This window comes from Molossus molossus, unplaced genomic scaffold, assembly GCF_014108415.1.
Source record: "Molossus molossus isolate mMolMol1 unplaced genomic scaffold, mMolMol1.p scaffold_m16_p_8, whole genome shotgun sequence".
NCBI lineage: Eukaryota > Metazoa > Chordata > Mammalia > Chiroptera > Molossidae > Molossus > Molossus molossus.
The window spans coordinates 54,893,941-54,909,631 of record NW_023425402.1 but is presented as its reverse complement, the minus strand read 5'-3'; the positions used below and the strand labels follow the sequence as shown (position 1 = coordinate 54,909,631).

Sequence of the window (15,691 nt, the reverse complement as noted above, 5' to 3'; positions counted from 1 at the left end):
CTTTAAAAAAAATTTTTTTCCCTTTATTGATTTGAGAGAGAGGAAATGAGAGGGAGAGATAGAAACATAGATGAGAGAGAACATCAATCGGCCACCTCCTATATGCCCCCCACTGGGAATCAGGTCCACTTTGTGGGCATGTGCCCTGACTGAGAATCGAACTGGCAACCTCTTGGGTCGATGCGCAGCCTCTGAGCCACATCAGCCAGACAAAAAGGCTAATTCTTTTTTTTTTTTCACTTTTTTTTTTAAATCCTCACCTGAGGATATTTTTCTATTTCTCTTCAGAAAAAGTGGGAAGGAGAGAGAGGGAGAGAAAGAAGGGGCGAGAGAGAGAGAAACATCAACATGAGAGGGACACATCACCTGGTTGCCTCCCATAGGGCCCTACCCCGACCAGGGCCAGGGACGAACCGCAACCGAACCAAAACCCATGTGCCCTTGACCAGAATCAAACCCACGACTCATTGGTCCGCCAGCTGTTGCTCTACCACTAAGCGACACTGGCCAGGGCAAGGCTAATTCTTAACCTGGAGCAGCAAAGAGGCAAAATGAGCCTAGAACATTAGTGTTGTGCCAGAAAATAAGTGCTAAAAAATAAAAGTGATGAGTATGTCCAAATACACAGGTGCCATTTTCAATAGGTTCCCACTGGTCCAATGTGGGGCAATTTGAGTATCAAAATAAAGAAGGGCCCTGGCTGGTGTGGCTCAGTGGTTAGTGTGGGCCGGAGGACCAAAGAGTCACGGGTTCGGTTCCTGTCAAGAGCATGTACCTTAGTTGCGGTTAGGTCCCTGGACCTGGTAGGGGTCATGGGGGAGGCAGACAATCGACGTGTCTCTCTCACGTTGATGTTTTTTCTTTCTCTTTCTCTCCCTCCCACTCTATCTGAAGATAAAATGGATTAATATCCTCAGGTGAGGATTTAAAAAATAAAATAAAGAAGGGCATGAATAAATTATCATTCACTGAACAAAATGAAAGTGATTCTGAAATAATAATAAATTTTAAAATAGGAATAAAAGGGAGAAAACTCTTCCTTATAAGAGAATGCCAACTAATAAATAAATGATGAAATTATAAAAATCACCATTTTTTGTATTATTCTTACAACTCTTCTATGACTATTGTCAAAAAAGTTAAAAACTAACAAAATCATAACATTTATGAACTAACACAATTAATTAGAACTATTTAACAGCATATGACTTTCTGAATCATTATTATTTTGACAGGAAATACCCAAGTTCTCAAATCTTTTGGTTTTAACCGAATGTTCTTTTAAATTCCTTTCAACCTCAGATTTTGTAGTTCTCAACAATTACATATTTTAGTCATCTAATACTGACATGCTGCCTTGCATTGCTAATGAACTTTTAAATGTTTGCTTGGCCAGTGTGGCTCAGTGGATTAGGCGTCTCCAATGGACTGAGAGCTCCTGGTTTGATTCCTGGTCAGGGCTCAGGCCCGGGTTGCGGGCTCGATCCCCAGTGAGGAGTGTGCAGGAGGCAGCTGACTGATGTTTCTCTCTCTCTCTCTAAAAAAATAAATAAAAACTTTTTTTAAAAATTAATAAATGTTTGTCTGTTTGCCCCTCCAATCAGATTAATGGAGATCAGGAATGTCTCTATGACTGTTCCTTCTTCCTTAGGGGTGTGATGTTGGGGAGAACATACATAATAAAAATTCAATATCAATGAAAACCTACAAGATTAAACAAAAAATACAGTAGACTTATAAACTTGTAGTCTGCCATGAACAGGGGTGGAGGTGGCCCTATTCCCAGGACAGGAGCAAGAAACCACCATAAAAAGAAACTTTAGCCCTGGCCGGTTTGGCTCAGCGATTAGAGTGTCGGCCTGCGGTCTGGAGAGACTCGGGTTCGGTTCCCTCTAAGGGCATGTACCTCGGTTGCAGTTTGTCCCCGGCCCTGGTTGGATCGTACGGATGGCAACCACTCGATGTGTCCCTTTCACGTTGATGTTTCTCTCTCTCCCTCCCACTCTATCTGAACCAAAAAAAAAAAGTCCTCAGGTGAGGATTAAAAAAAAAGAGAGAGAGAAACTTTAGTCTTGGATACTGGCAGACTGATGTCATACACATACTGTTGGTTCAAACAAAGATTGACTTGGCATCTTTGACTTTTGCCCTATCCCCACCCCCAAAGAAAGGCATCTAGAGATGGGGCTCCAGTATCAATTGAGATCATTAACACGTTTTCTTGGACTTTTCATAAAGATTAAATGAGCTATTTGCAAAGTACCTGACATGGTAAGCACTATGTGTGTAAAGGCCACCAAAAATTGTTATTTGTGCCAGAATCCATATCTCTATGAGCAATCCTTCGTGTCCAGTGCTTATCTGCTCTCACTTTTCTTCTTCTCTTTAACCATTTCCTGTACTTTCTGAGGTTTTTCTCAAGTTTTATCTCTTGTTTCTAATTGGATTTTATGAATTGTTAAAATGAGTTTTGCCTTTTATATTGACTTTGTGGTTTTCATAATTTCTTGCTTTTCTTTTTAACATGTGGAAATATAGACAAAAATGAATTGGTGGTTTCTAAGATGTTTCTAAGCAAATTGAGTGCATGGAAAATATTTTTCATTCAAGTCTTAACTTTTCTCTTATCCTATGCTGCAATATTTTTTCATAAACCCTATTACCTGCTTTGCCCCTTTATTTCTCTTTGCTTATTCTTTAACATTACTGGTGGTTACTGGATGTCTGTTGTCCATATAATGAAGAGTTGTTTTTAACTCCCAACCCTAGAATTCCAAGTTAACCCAGTGAAGAAAGCTGGGTTAACAAGAAAGCTCTCTTCTCCTGTCTTTCAGAGAATACAATAAGTAATAAGAATTAAACCCCATACTCAAGCTTAGCGGCAAAGGCTAGTACAACTAATGGACAAGGTCTCTCTCTGGAGGCTGGAATCAGGAGGTTTCAGGCCCTCACTATAGCCATTGCCACTGGATGGTTTCATAGTGATTTGTGAGAGATTTACGATGAAAGAGTCATCAAATCCACGCATTACTCCATTTCCTGGCACAAGGCTGTTACTCTGACTTTACATTTACAAAACTCAGGCTTCAAGAGGTTAAGTGATTTTCCCACAGTCATAATGATAACTTTTTAATTATAAACCCATTGTCATTTTACCACCTAATTTCTCTTCAGTGATTTATGTACAATGAGGAGAATTATAATGAGGAGATAGCAGGGCAACATTCTTACAAATTTAGGTCTATGCAACCCTGAACAAATATGACTCTTCAAAAGTATTTTCTTTTGTTAACATTCTCAATAAATATTGCTATAATTTCTTAAAATCTTTTTTTTTTTTAATTATTATTTTTTATTTTTTTTTATCCTCACCTGAGGACATTTTTCCATTTTTTTTTGTTCAGGTAGAGTGGGAGGGAGAGAGAGGAACAGAGAGAGAGAGAGAAACATCGATGTGAAAGGGACACATCGAGTGGCTGCCACCCGCACGACCCAACCAGGGCCGGGGACAAACTGCAACCGAGGTACGCGCCCTTAGCGGGAACCGAACCCGGGTCTCTCAGGACCACAGGCCGACGCTCTAACCACTGAGCCAAACCGGCCAGGGCGCTATAATTTCTTTAGCTTATTAACATGAAAACAGTGACTGGGGGAACTAAACCATAGATTATATTTATCAACTACATATAAATATATTACATACATATAAAATACATTTATTTTCACTTGGGAAAATACTTCCAGAAACAAATTATATTTTAATCTTATAAGAACGAATAGTATTTTTTAACCATAACATGCAAATGACTTGTGTATCTGTGTACCACATTTATCCATCAGTTTTCAAAACATCTGGGATATCATCCTAAAGTAAACAATGTTCATAAGACCATCTGGACAAATCTGCAGGCAAAAAAAAAAAGCTTAAACATATGGAAAAACAGATTTCACCCTTCCCTTCAGCAGTAAGGGATGACAAATGTCGGACCTAGATCTATCCACGCTTCACTGTGCGATGCTTTTCAGCACCACCTGGCTCTCCATGCAGAGCCACCAAATATGGACAGCACTGCCAGAAAGAACATCTCCACGGGGCAATGGCAATAAAAATAGTTTATTTCATGGTTCAACAGCCACTTCACACAAGTGGCAAGGATCTTATCTGTTGACTTTTACATGTAAGTCTGTGAGAACATATTCAAAATGAATTATGCTGTTGGACTTGAACCTTAAGTAGATCAGATAATGAGAAAATTAGATTCTCTAAGAACTATTTAAATTTGTTTCATTTAAAGTGCAAGTTTTTTGTTTTACTAAAGAGCATGTTTATAAAATATAACAATTCAAATTCAATTGATTTATCAAATGTCCATTGAACCACTACTTATATATACTCAACTGCTTAGGATTTAAGACTCCAGTGTATGGAATTGATACATAGTGAACAGCATAGAGATATTAAGCCTTAAATTCATCTTAGTAGAACTTTAGAAACAAAGCATACATGTACATTTGCTCACTGAGAACTGTCAGCTTGAAAATTTAAGATTCTAGATTAAAACTAGGGTGTCCAAGAATCAGTCTCTCAACTACCTTTCATACAAACAGGTATGTCTGTATGAAAAGCAACTTATTACTTCTATTAAAAAATGATTACTGAACATTTTGTTTTCAGACACAAAAAATTTTTCTCAATCTGGCAGTGATGTAGACCTTATTCACTTTAAGAACTCTTTCTTTATAAACACAGAACCAAATGCATGCACCAAAGACTGAACTTCAAAATGTTTTTAAGTATGATATAATTAAACAGACAAAGCTGCTACAGCAATAACAAAAAAGTCAAATTATACAAAATTTTCATTATCATTTGTTTTGTTCTCAAATTTTACCTGAACCCATGAAATGGCTATAATTAGAAAGAATTTGGGGATTAGAAGATTATTTTATTGAAAGGGATTTACTCCATTTCACCTTTATATTACCAACGCTGTCCTCGGACACTGCAGTTACGTAATCAGGTAACATGGACACCAGAATGTAAAGAACATTGAGAAAACACTTCAGGCATCCTAGATAAAAAGCTTGAAGCTCTTTTACATCTCTGCACTTTACCATTAAGCTTATAACCTGAGTACTCAAATAGCTGCTGGTTAGTTGAGTAACCTGATGTTTTGTACATACTCAGGTCTTGCAAGACAGAAAACTGGTTGAAGCACCAGCCAGGTAGCCCCAACTCCCCAAAAAGATTGATGGATCTGGCAACAATGACACTAAGAACTTCATTATTAACCCCCAAATCCCTAAAAACTACAAAGTTAAATGTGAAAAAATGGGTGTTCTTGTCAACTATGCCCTTTGTATAATCTTTCTGGAGGGTAGATTAACAGTAACCAACATTTAAGACGTTTATAAATTGGCCAGAAATCCCAACAAATTTAACCTATAGACGTAAAAGAGCAAATACAGAGATGCAGCTTTTCTTATCATCGGAGAAAACTGACCACGACAAATAGTGCATTTGTTGGCAAGTAATATTAAATGTCTCTTTTCTCAAAGTTATGAGTATCTGTAAATTACTTTGGTTAAACCAGAAGGGGAACTTTGGTGCTTCCTGGGTTTCCCATAGGCATGAAGAAAGAAAACTTACTTGGTAGTTTGCCTATTTAAAAATAAAGAGTTTGAGCCCTGACTGGTTTGGCTCAGGAGTTAGAGTCAGACCTCAGACCAAGGAATCGCAGGTTTGATTCCCAACCAAAGGCATGTATCTGGGTTACAAATTCAATTCCCAGCCCTGGTTGGGGTCGTGCATGAGGCAACCAATCAATGTATCTCTCCCACATTGATGTTTTTCTCTCTTTCAATCTCTCCCCCCATTCCCCCCTCCCTCTCTCCTTCCCTCCTTCCCTCCTTTCTACTCTAAGAAAAATCAATGGAAAAATATCCTCAGGTGAGGATTAACAAAAACAAACAAACAAAAAAGAATCTGAGAGCATTATCTCCTCTGATAATTATCCCCATTGCAGCGAGTACATTCAAACCCCAGCAATCTGGCTTCAGAATCTGCACACTTAAACATTATGATCTACTATTTGTCTGTATAATAATGGCTAATAAGGTTAATAAGTGCAATAATTTAAGACACTAATGAAATGCTAGTGATGATAAGAAAAGGCCACTACTCTTAAGCAAAGCAGATGTACTAGATATCTTTGGTGTGTGAATTTATGACAGCCTGCCCTAGCCTGTCTGGCTCAGCAGTTAGCACATCGGCCCTCGAACCAATGAGTCGCTGGTTTGATTTGGGTCAAGGGCACATACTTCGGTTGTGGTTCCTCCCCCACCCTGGTTGGGTCTTGTGGGAGGCAACCAGTCCATGTGGCTCTATCACATTGATGTTTCTCTTTGTGTCTGTCTCTCTCTCTCTCCCACTCTATCTAATGATAAATGGAAAAATATCCTCGGGTGAGGATTAAAAATAAATAAATAAACTGTTTAGCAGCCCTTCTCAAAGGTTCTGCAAGAGAATTAAGCCCTAATGCCCTAGGCACCCAGTGAACCCAATTAACTTCTCCTCATATATCCAGAAGGGTACTAGTTAGGTGTCATCTTTGGAGAAACTGAGAAAATAGTCATTCAAATAATTTTCTGTGCTCTGTAGTTTGAACAAGGAACCCCAGATTTAAATCCCTACAGGTAACAATAAGTTGTTTTTTCTTTGTTTTTTTTTTCTTATCCTCACCTGAGGACATTTTTGCATTTTTATCTTCAGATAGAGTAAGAGGGAGAGAGAGAGAGGGAAACATTGATGTGAGAGAGACACATCGAGTGGTTACCACCCACACGACCCCAACCAGGGCCGGGGACAAACTGCAGTGGAGGTTCGTGCCCTTAGCAGGAACCAAACCCAGGACTCTCTGGTCTGCGGGCCGACACTCTAACCGCTGAGTCAAACCAGCCAGGGCCAATAAGTTGTTTTTTGAAAGTCCGACATCTTTTTGTCCCTAACCCCTTTTATAAAGAAAAATAACTATTTTTAGTACTTATTTTTGAAAATGCATATTTCTTAGTCATACGACTGTCACTTTTAAGCAGAACAAAATGTGTTACTTTTTTAAAAAAAAGGTTAAATTATCACATTACATTCAAATTGTTACAGTAAAAGAGCACAATATTATTTATCTTCAGATACACTGTTTCAGATCCCAAACATACCATTTACTTTGTTATTTCAAAAAATATATACAGTAGATTTATATTTAATACAACCAAAAGAACCAACATAAATCATGTCTTTTTACACCAGAGCCTAAGTTTAATGAATATAACAGAATATTTTATTCTCTCTTTAAGCTCTAGGATGAAAATGGCATCTCACAAGTATTAAAATTATGGGCCAAATTTGTTTTTGGAAAAAAATGTGGGGTTGTCAATCACCAATATTTAACGATATTATTTCACCAGGAATTCCTGTGTTCTATAAGTATTTGTAGAATACTTACATGACATTTATAAGACTACCGAACTGACAAATAAGCCTTTCAGAGATACTGATACACTTTTTAATAATATATATTTCTGGGTGGGTCTCGCAAGAAAGTTTTCTTGCTCTTTTTCAGTTTTGTGTTAGATATGAAGATTTTTATTGGTTGTTTTTAATTTTCTGGTATGTCTGTGAGGGGGGTTGTGGAGGGACTTTTTTTTTAAACAAATCCTAGTAGCAGATGTGAAATCCACACAGCTGTGAGCATTCTTCTGGGAACCTGCACTGGGGTTCCCTCGACTGCTTAATGCAATTACCTAAGCCAGTCATGTAGTATTAATGTAATTTGCCCATTTCTACAGCTGAAAAGAAGTTTATTATTTAAAAAGGAAAAACTTGCTGCCCCACGATTCCTCTAGCTTAGAACCAAATAATAATTACCTCACCTGTTTATTCTCAAAATTCCATTAACTCCCAGTTAACCATTAGCTTTAGAAATCTTTTTTCCATCTTGTACTAAAATGATATTGCCACATGAATGGGCAGGTATACATACAAAGGCATTCCTATTTATCTCCACACTATAGTCAAGTGATTGTTCCTAAATGCAAAACTAATCATCCACGTCTCCACTTAAAATTAGTGGTTCCTCACTGCCTGCAGGATAAACTCTAAACTCACAAGGCCCTTTAATATCTGTTCCTACTTACCTTTAGAATTTCACCTCTCATCATTCCCTAATACCACAAACTCAACCTTGTAGCTCTATAAAATTCCCTGAACATATCAAGCTCCCTCATCAATAAGCTATTCCTCTGCCCAGACACATAACCCCTTGCCTCTCTGCCTGATGTCTCTTAGCTCTTGGCTTAGAAAAGACTTTCTCTAAATAAAATGTCCCTGGCTCCGCCAGTCTAGGTTATAGACGACTCCAAAGTGTTCTAACAGTCCCTTGTACTTACTCCATCCCAGCACTATTTAAACAAGCAATTATAAGTAGTGTGATTTATCAATACCCCTTATTGAACTAAAAGATCAATAACAGCAGGAACTGAGAAACAGATCTGTCTCATTCACTACTGTATCTCCAATATCTAGCACAGTAACTGGCTAGAAAAGCAAATATATTCAAATATTGAGTGAATAAATAAAATAATTTGATATGAATATTCAGAGCTTTTTGGGGGCAAAAATGCAAAGCTTATCTACTTCCCTAGTAAAAACTGGTTACATGCTAGTTCAGTTCAATTCGGCAAGTATTTACTGCTTAGCCACATGGTAATAAAAAAGAATATAAGCCAGGGTACAATCCTCAAGGAATGTGCAGTTTTATAAATAACACACATTCACACATAAAAGCTAAACACCATAAAACTCTATGTTAATACAGTCTAAGGTATGCTGCATAGAAGAAAGGAGATAAGACAAAGGATTGGGCAAGTGCTCTTGGAGTAGGATTTGAGCTAAGTCTTAGGGCAATAAGGCTGAAGACAGAAAATAGACAAAAATGTGCTAGGTCAGTTGTTCTGAAAGTGGATCTGAAAACACCCTCCTGAAGACACCGTCTTCCTTTCAGGGTCCTTAAGGGCAAAAGTACTTTATAAATCTAAGGTGTTATTTGTGTTTGTTTTTTTTTACTTTCACTCATTCTCAATTATACAATGTAGTATTCCAGATGCTACACACCATGTGATATCACAACAGATTGAATGCAGAAGTAGGTGTGAGAATTCAACTGTTAAAGAGTTTTGTAAAAATGTGAAACAATGCCACTTACTAAGTTTGTGTTATTTTGAAAAAAAATAGTTATTTCTTAAAAATGTTCTTTGTGGCCCTGACCGGTTTGGCTCAGCGGTTAGAGCATCAACCCTGAGAACCAGAGGGCAGGTAGGTACCTGGATTGCAAGCTCGATCTCTGGCCCTGGTTGGGGTTGTGCAGGAGGCAACAAGTTCAGCGCTCTCTCTCTCTCGCTCTCTCTCTCTCTCTCTCTCTCGCTCTCCACCCCCCTTCCTCGCTCCCTCCTTCCATTCCACTCTATCTAAAAAATCAATGGAAAATGTCCTCAGGGGAGGATTAACAACAACAAAAGTTATTTGCATTAAAATGTCATGAAATTATTGCTATTTTTCAGTGAATATTTTAATATTCTTAGTTTTAATTTCTATTACGATAAGTATTGATATATAACCTACCTAACCAAAGCTCTTCAAGTCCTCAATAATTTTTGAAGAGTCTATTGGGCCCTGGCCGGTTTGGCTCAGCGGTTAGAGTGTCAGCCCGTGGACCAGAAAGTCCCAGGTTGGGTTACCGCTAAGGGTCCCTGGCCCCAGTTGGGATCGTGTGGGTGGCAACCACTCGATGTGTCCACTCGATGTGTCTCTCTCGCGTCAATGTTTCTCTCTCTTCCTCCCTCTCTCCTTCCCACTCTATCGGAAGATAAATGTAAAAAAATGTCCTCGGGCTACTAACTCAAAAGCTGAAGTTCACTGAGCCGGTTCTTTTTAAGAGATGGATGTGTCACCAGCCTAGATTCCCTGCGTAGAAAGCTGATAGAGATGTATTAGACCTTAGCTCAGGCACTGCATAACTTCAAAACATGTTTAAGATACATGTACAGGCTTTCCTCTCAGTCGTTATTTTTACTTAGTCCAAAATATAAAAAAGAAGCTTTTAAAATCATTTTTAGTCCTGCCAGTGTGGCTCAGTGGTTGAGCGTTGACCTATGCACCAAGAGGTTGCCTGTTCGAGTCCCAGTAAGGGCACATGCCCAAGTTGTGGACCAAATCCCCAGTAGGGGGCATGCAGGAGGCAGCCAATCAATGTTCTTTCTCATCAATGTTTCTATCTCTCTCTCCCTCTCTCTTCCTCTCTCTCTAAAAAAATAAATAAATAAAAGGAAAATATAAAATAAAATCATTTTTATTCTTCCACCTAAATATAATATATAGTTTTGTATTTTTTAAATTATAATATAGACATGTTTACATTTCTAGCCTTCAATTATAACTTAAAATAGCCCTGGCCGGTTTGGCTCAGCGGTTAGAGCGTCGGCCTGCGGTCCAGAGAGACCCGGGTTCGGTTCCCGCTAAGGGCACGTACCTCAGTTGCAGTTTGTCCCCGGCCCTGGTTGGTCGTGCGGGTGGCAGCCACTCGATGTGTCCCTTTCACATCGATGTTTCTCTCTCTCTCTCTTCCTCTCTCCCTCCCACTCTATCTGAACAACAACAACAACAACAAAAATGTCCTCGGGTGAGGATAAAAAATAAATAAATAAAATAAATAAAAAAAAATAACTTAAAATAGCTGCATAATCATATCCAGCATTCTTATAAACCTCAATAGCATCTTTCACATTTGGTTTTTTGTTTTGTTTTTATCCTCACCCGAGGACATTTTTGCATTTATCTTCAGATAGAGTGGGAGGGAGAGAGGAGGGAAGAGAAAGAAAGAAACATTGATGTGAGAAAGACACATCAAGTGGTTGCCACCCACACAACCCCAACCGGGTCCGGGGACAGACTGCAACTGAGATACATGCCCTTAGCAGAAACCGAACCCAGGACTCTGGACCGCTCTAACCACAGAGCCAAACCGGCCAGGGCTCACATTTGGTTTTTAAAGTATTTTAAGCAAGAAAGAATATGGCAAATTACTATCCCCAAAAACTTACTTCTAGAATGCCAAGGGAGCCTATTTTAAATCAAACTTGCCTGAGAGATCCTGTAGCTTGAAAAACAAAGATAACCACATTTTTCCATAGAACTTCTAAAAACCTTGAATTCAGAGCTACTTCTCTCTCTAGCTTTAAAAGCTCTACAAACTCTCAAATTCCCTCAAGAACCTGTTTCCCTCCATGCCAGGTGCTACCCATGGTTCCTGAAACACAATGAAAGCTTACATGGGTCCTTCAGCACCTGAAATTATTTCTTCGCTCATCTGGACCTATGCAAAGCTCATCCTTTAAAGGCCAGCTTGAAAGCCAACTCATCCTAGATTCCTTTTGAATTCCTTTCAACTGAACATTACACCCCTCTTTGAATATCCTTTGTTCAAACATCTCTCAAAATATAAATTCTGCTTTCATTATCATTACTTTTTTATTTCACAACTTCTTTTAGATCTTAAACTTCTTTAGGACAGGAACTGTTTTATCAAGCCCTATTTCCTGAAGCCCTGTGGGAAAGAGAGAAAAAGTGCTGAGGAAGGTAAGGCTCAAACGGTAATCTACCTACCTCACGTCACACAGCAAGTGATTGAAAGAGTCCAATTTGAATGCCAGACACCTGACTCAAAGCCCACTATCATATTAGCCCATGCTCCCTACCTTATATTCCTATGACAATAAATATTTAAGAAATGTATAAAATCGCCCTAGCTGGTTTGGCTCAGCGGTTAGAGCATCAGCTCTCAGACCAAAGAGTCTTGGGTTCGATTCTGGCCGAGGGCACAATGGTTCGGTCCCGGGCCTTGGGCGGGGTTATGCAGAGGCACCCAGTCAGTGTCTCCCTTTCTCTCTCTCTTTCCCACTCTGCCTAAAGATAAATGGAAAAATATCCTCGGGTAAGGATTTAAAAAAAAATCCTGAGGTTTGTACTTGATTCCTCCCCCTCCCCCTCACTCCTTACATCTTACTGCACCGACCCTACACCAGTGCCTCTACTTGTCTCTCACCTGGCCTACAATAACCTCCTCTAACCTGCTTAATGATCCCCCCACCTTCACTTTAACACCCAACAGCCTATTCTCCACACAGCACAGTAGTCTTGTTCTAAACAGATGAAGTAACTATTACTCCCTCACTTAAAATACTTGAATAACTTCCATTACACTTCCAATAAAATAAAAATTCTTTACCAAGAAAGTCCTTACAGTATTCTTCATGACCTGCCCACCCACCACTTCATCTCATTCTATTCTTGGCCTGTCTTGATCACTGAGACCACGACATTATCACTTATCACTACAATTTGTTCCTTTCCTTTGCAGCACTTATCAAAAGTTATTACATATTTGCTTATTTTTCAGTCTGTTTCCCCCCTATACTCTAAACCCCCAAATGGCAAGATAACATGTTGTTGTTTTACCACTGCACATCAAATAAAGTCTAAAACCTAGCAGGTGGTAGGCACTTAATATTTTTGAGTGAAAAAACTGCTTTCCTATTACTCTTAATTTACATTAACATGTATTATATATTGCTTATATGTTAGATAACAAAGTATATGATATATAATACATTACTATTGTATAATAAAGAACCTGGCTGCCTTTGTCCCAGGTTCCTGAGAAGTACCTGCTAAATCCTTGCCTATCCAGAGAAATTGAAGTGTCCTTTTTATTCATGTTGGGCCCCTCGGACCACACTTGATAGTTTATGTTAACAAATCAACAAAGTGTCTTTTATATTCACTGTGGGTGCCTAGACAGTTTATGCTAATGAAATGGCTCAGGATGGGAGCCAGTCACACCAGAAAGACCAACCATGTGATTAGAGGGTTGGGGGTAATGGAGACTAAGTTAAACCATGTATCAAAGTTAATGCAATGAAAACCCAATAAAAACTCTGGACATCAAAGCTCCAGTGAGCTTCCCTGGTTAACAGCACTCTGTGTATTGTTACACATCAGTGTGCCAGGAATGTGATGCATCCTCACTCCATAGGAAGAACTTACAGAAGCTGCATGCTTGGGACCTTCCCAGGCCCATTCTATCTCTTTCTTTGGTTACCCTGATCTGTATCTTTTTTTTTTTTTTCTTTTGCTATAATAAAGCTGTAATTGTAGTTAGCATTTTCCTGGGTTCTCTGAGTCATTGTAGCATATTACTGAACCTAAGAGGTTAACAGAAACCTCTGAATTTGTAGCCAGTTGTTCAGAATTGTGGGTGGCCTGAGAAACCCTGAGACTTAGGACGGTGGGTGAAACAAGGGCATCTGGTGGGGGCACTGAGCCCTTACTCAGCAAGGTCGGCCTAACTTCAGGTAGTTAGTGTCAAGCACTGCAGTATAATTTCATAAATGTGTCGGGCATTATGAAAATATTTTTACATATTGATTTCTAAATCTTTAGGAAATATCTCTAAGCCTCACAACTGCACGCAATAGAATTATTATCTAATTTTTAAATTAAGAAAACTAAGGAGTAAAAGTCATGATGACAGTAATTAACTTAGGTGGAGCCTATACTCAAACTCAGCACTGTCTGACTCAAAAGCCCAGGATCTAGTCACTACCCTCACCAGCTCCTGTTGTATAAATACAACACAAGGCAGCTATGGAAGCATGCATGGCACTCGGACTGAGAGGTGACCATAAATCTAAGGTACTCTTTATGGATTTACAAACTCTTCATACGAAATATAAAATATTGTAGTTTAATACATATTTCTTTAGCAACTGCTGAACTTACTTGTTTGCGTTTTAGAAACATGTTTCTGGAGAAAATCAACTATCTGAGCCAAAACCTTCTTATTACAATGCGTTGATAATTTTTCGTCACACTCGTAACACCTGAAGACATAAAATTTAAGCAAATATTATGAAAGTATCTTCAATAATTTTGCACATTAGGTAATAAAGTTGGCATTTATAAATGTTTGTCTTTAAATTATGGGAGTAACAGAGGTACACAGGGAAGTCTAGAGAAATAAGCAGTGGACAGTTCACACAGAGCCTTACTATTCCAATTAAAGTTTGGTAGTTTATCCTAAATATAAGGGAAGGCCATGAGGGTTTCTTAAGAAAGAGTATAAGCTGATCAGTGGATATGGGGAAAAATGAACAGATTTATATATTTTCAGGTATAAACATGAATGAATTAGATTTAAAGGATAAGGGAGAGCAAAGTGTCAAAATAACTGCCACGAGAAGGGAGAAGTGGAGGAGGGTATGTCAGTGATTCTCAAGCAGGAACAATTTCGCCCCCCAGGAGACATCTGGCAATGTTCTGAAGCCATTTGGGTTGTCACACTGGGTAAGCTGCTACTGACATCCAGTGGGTAGAGGCCAGGGGCACCGCTCAACATCCTGTAATGTGCAGGGCGGCCTCGGCATCAAAGGCTTACCAGCCCAAATGGCACTAGTACTGAGATTGAGAGGCCCTGGTTTAAATAAAACAAGATTAGCTGTGCGTTGGTAATGTTTAAAGCTGAGTGATGAGTACAGAGGAAATCATTATACTATTTGCCTACTATTTTAAAAGATTAAAAAATAAAATAAGATAAAAAAGGGAAGAATATAAAACTAGCAGGCTACTGGCTTGAATACTTACTTCCACTTACAAAGATGGGGAAGACTGGATCAGATTCATGTTTTGTTTGGGGCTTATTTGGGAAGAGTGGGTTAGGGAACAATGCCTTTTCAGAAAATGACCCTGCACTGATTTTACTCATTGGCACATACAGTACTAATAAAGGTTTCTTCTTTATATTATCATTACCTGCCCTGGCTGGTTCGGCTCAGTGGTTAGAGCGTCGGCCTGCGGACCAGAGAGTCCCAGATTCGGTTCCTGTTAAGGGCACATACCTGGGTTGCAATTTGTCCCCCGCCCCAGTTGGGGTCATGTGGGTGGAAACCAGTCGATGTATCTCTCTCACATCGATGTTTCCATCTCTCTCTTACCCCCTCTCTCCCTCCTGCTCTATCTGAAGATAAATGCAAAAATGTCCTCGGGTGAGGACAAAAAATATTAAAAAAATAAAAATATATTACTATTACCTGTTTCCTTTATCTTCATGAGAGCCAATGATCAGATAAAAACATCAGTTTGAAAGAAATGGAAGCTTTACAAATGTAATGTGTTACACTAAAACTAACTTACATATTCATAATCTCTTACTTATAACAATTAGTGGTCCTGGTATCAGTGGTTGTAAACTAGGCTTAGGTTCCTTTTCTAAATAGTACTCAAATTCAGTCAAATATTCACTGAGTGTCCCCTCTCTCACTCACACACAGAAATAGATACATAGATATATCCATGGAGGAAATGAGCCACAGAAAACATTCCCAAACATCTTTTGCATAGACCACAATGGAATTTAAACAATTTAATTACAGTTGCCAGGCTTACATTATAATAGATGCTCAATATTTATGGATGTAACTATTGCCAATAATAATAATAGTATAATTGCTCATTTTCAAAATACTGAAATGTCAAGAAATTTTTAATGACTTTGCAACTTAATGTTTCCTTGTATAAAATATA

At 38.7% G+C, this 15,691-nt stretch overlaps 1 protein-coding gene across 3 annotated transcripts in view; it reads right to left on the bottom strand.

Moving 5' to 3' along the window:
- USP45 (ubiquitin specific peptidase 45) overlaps nucleotides 1-15,691 on the bottom strand; it is a 66,298-nt gene that overhangs the window by 37,393 nt on the left and 13,214 nt on the right. For all 3 annotated transcript variants that reach the window (XM_036248544.1, XM_036248545.1, XM_036248546.1), the window contains exon 5: nucleotides 13,892-13,992. In XM_036248544.1, coding sequence (XP_036104437.1) covers nucleotides 13,892-13,992 — 101 coding nt within the window. The remainder of the gene's footprint in view (nucleotides 1-13,891; nucleotides 13,993-15,691) is intronic.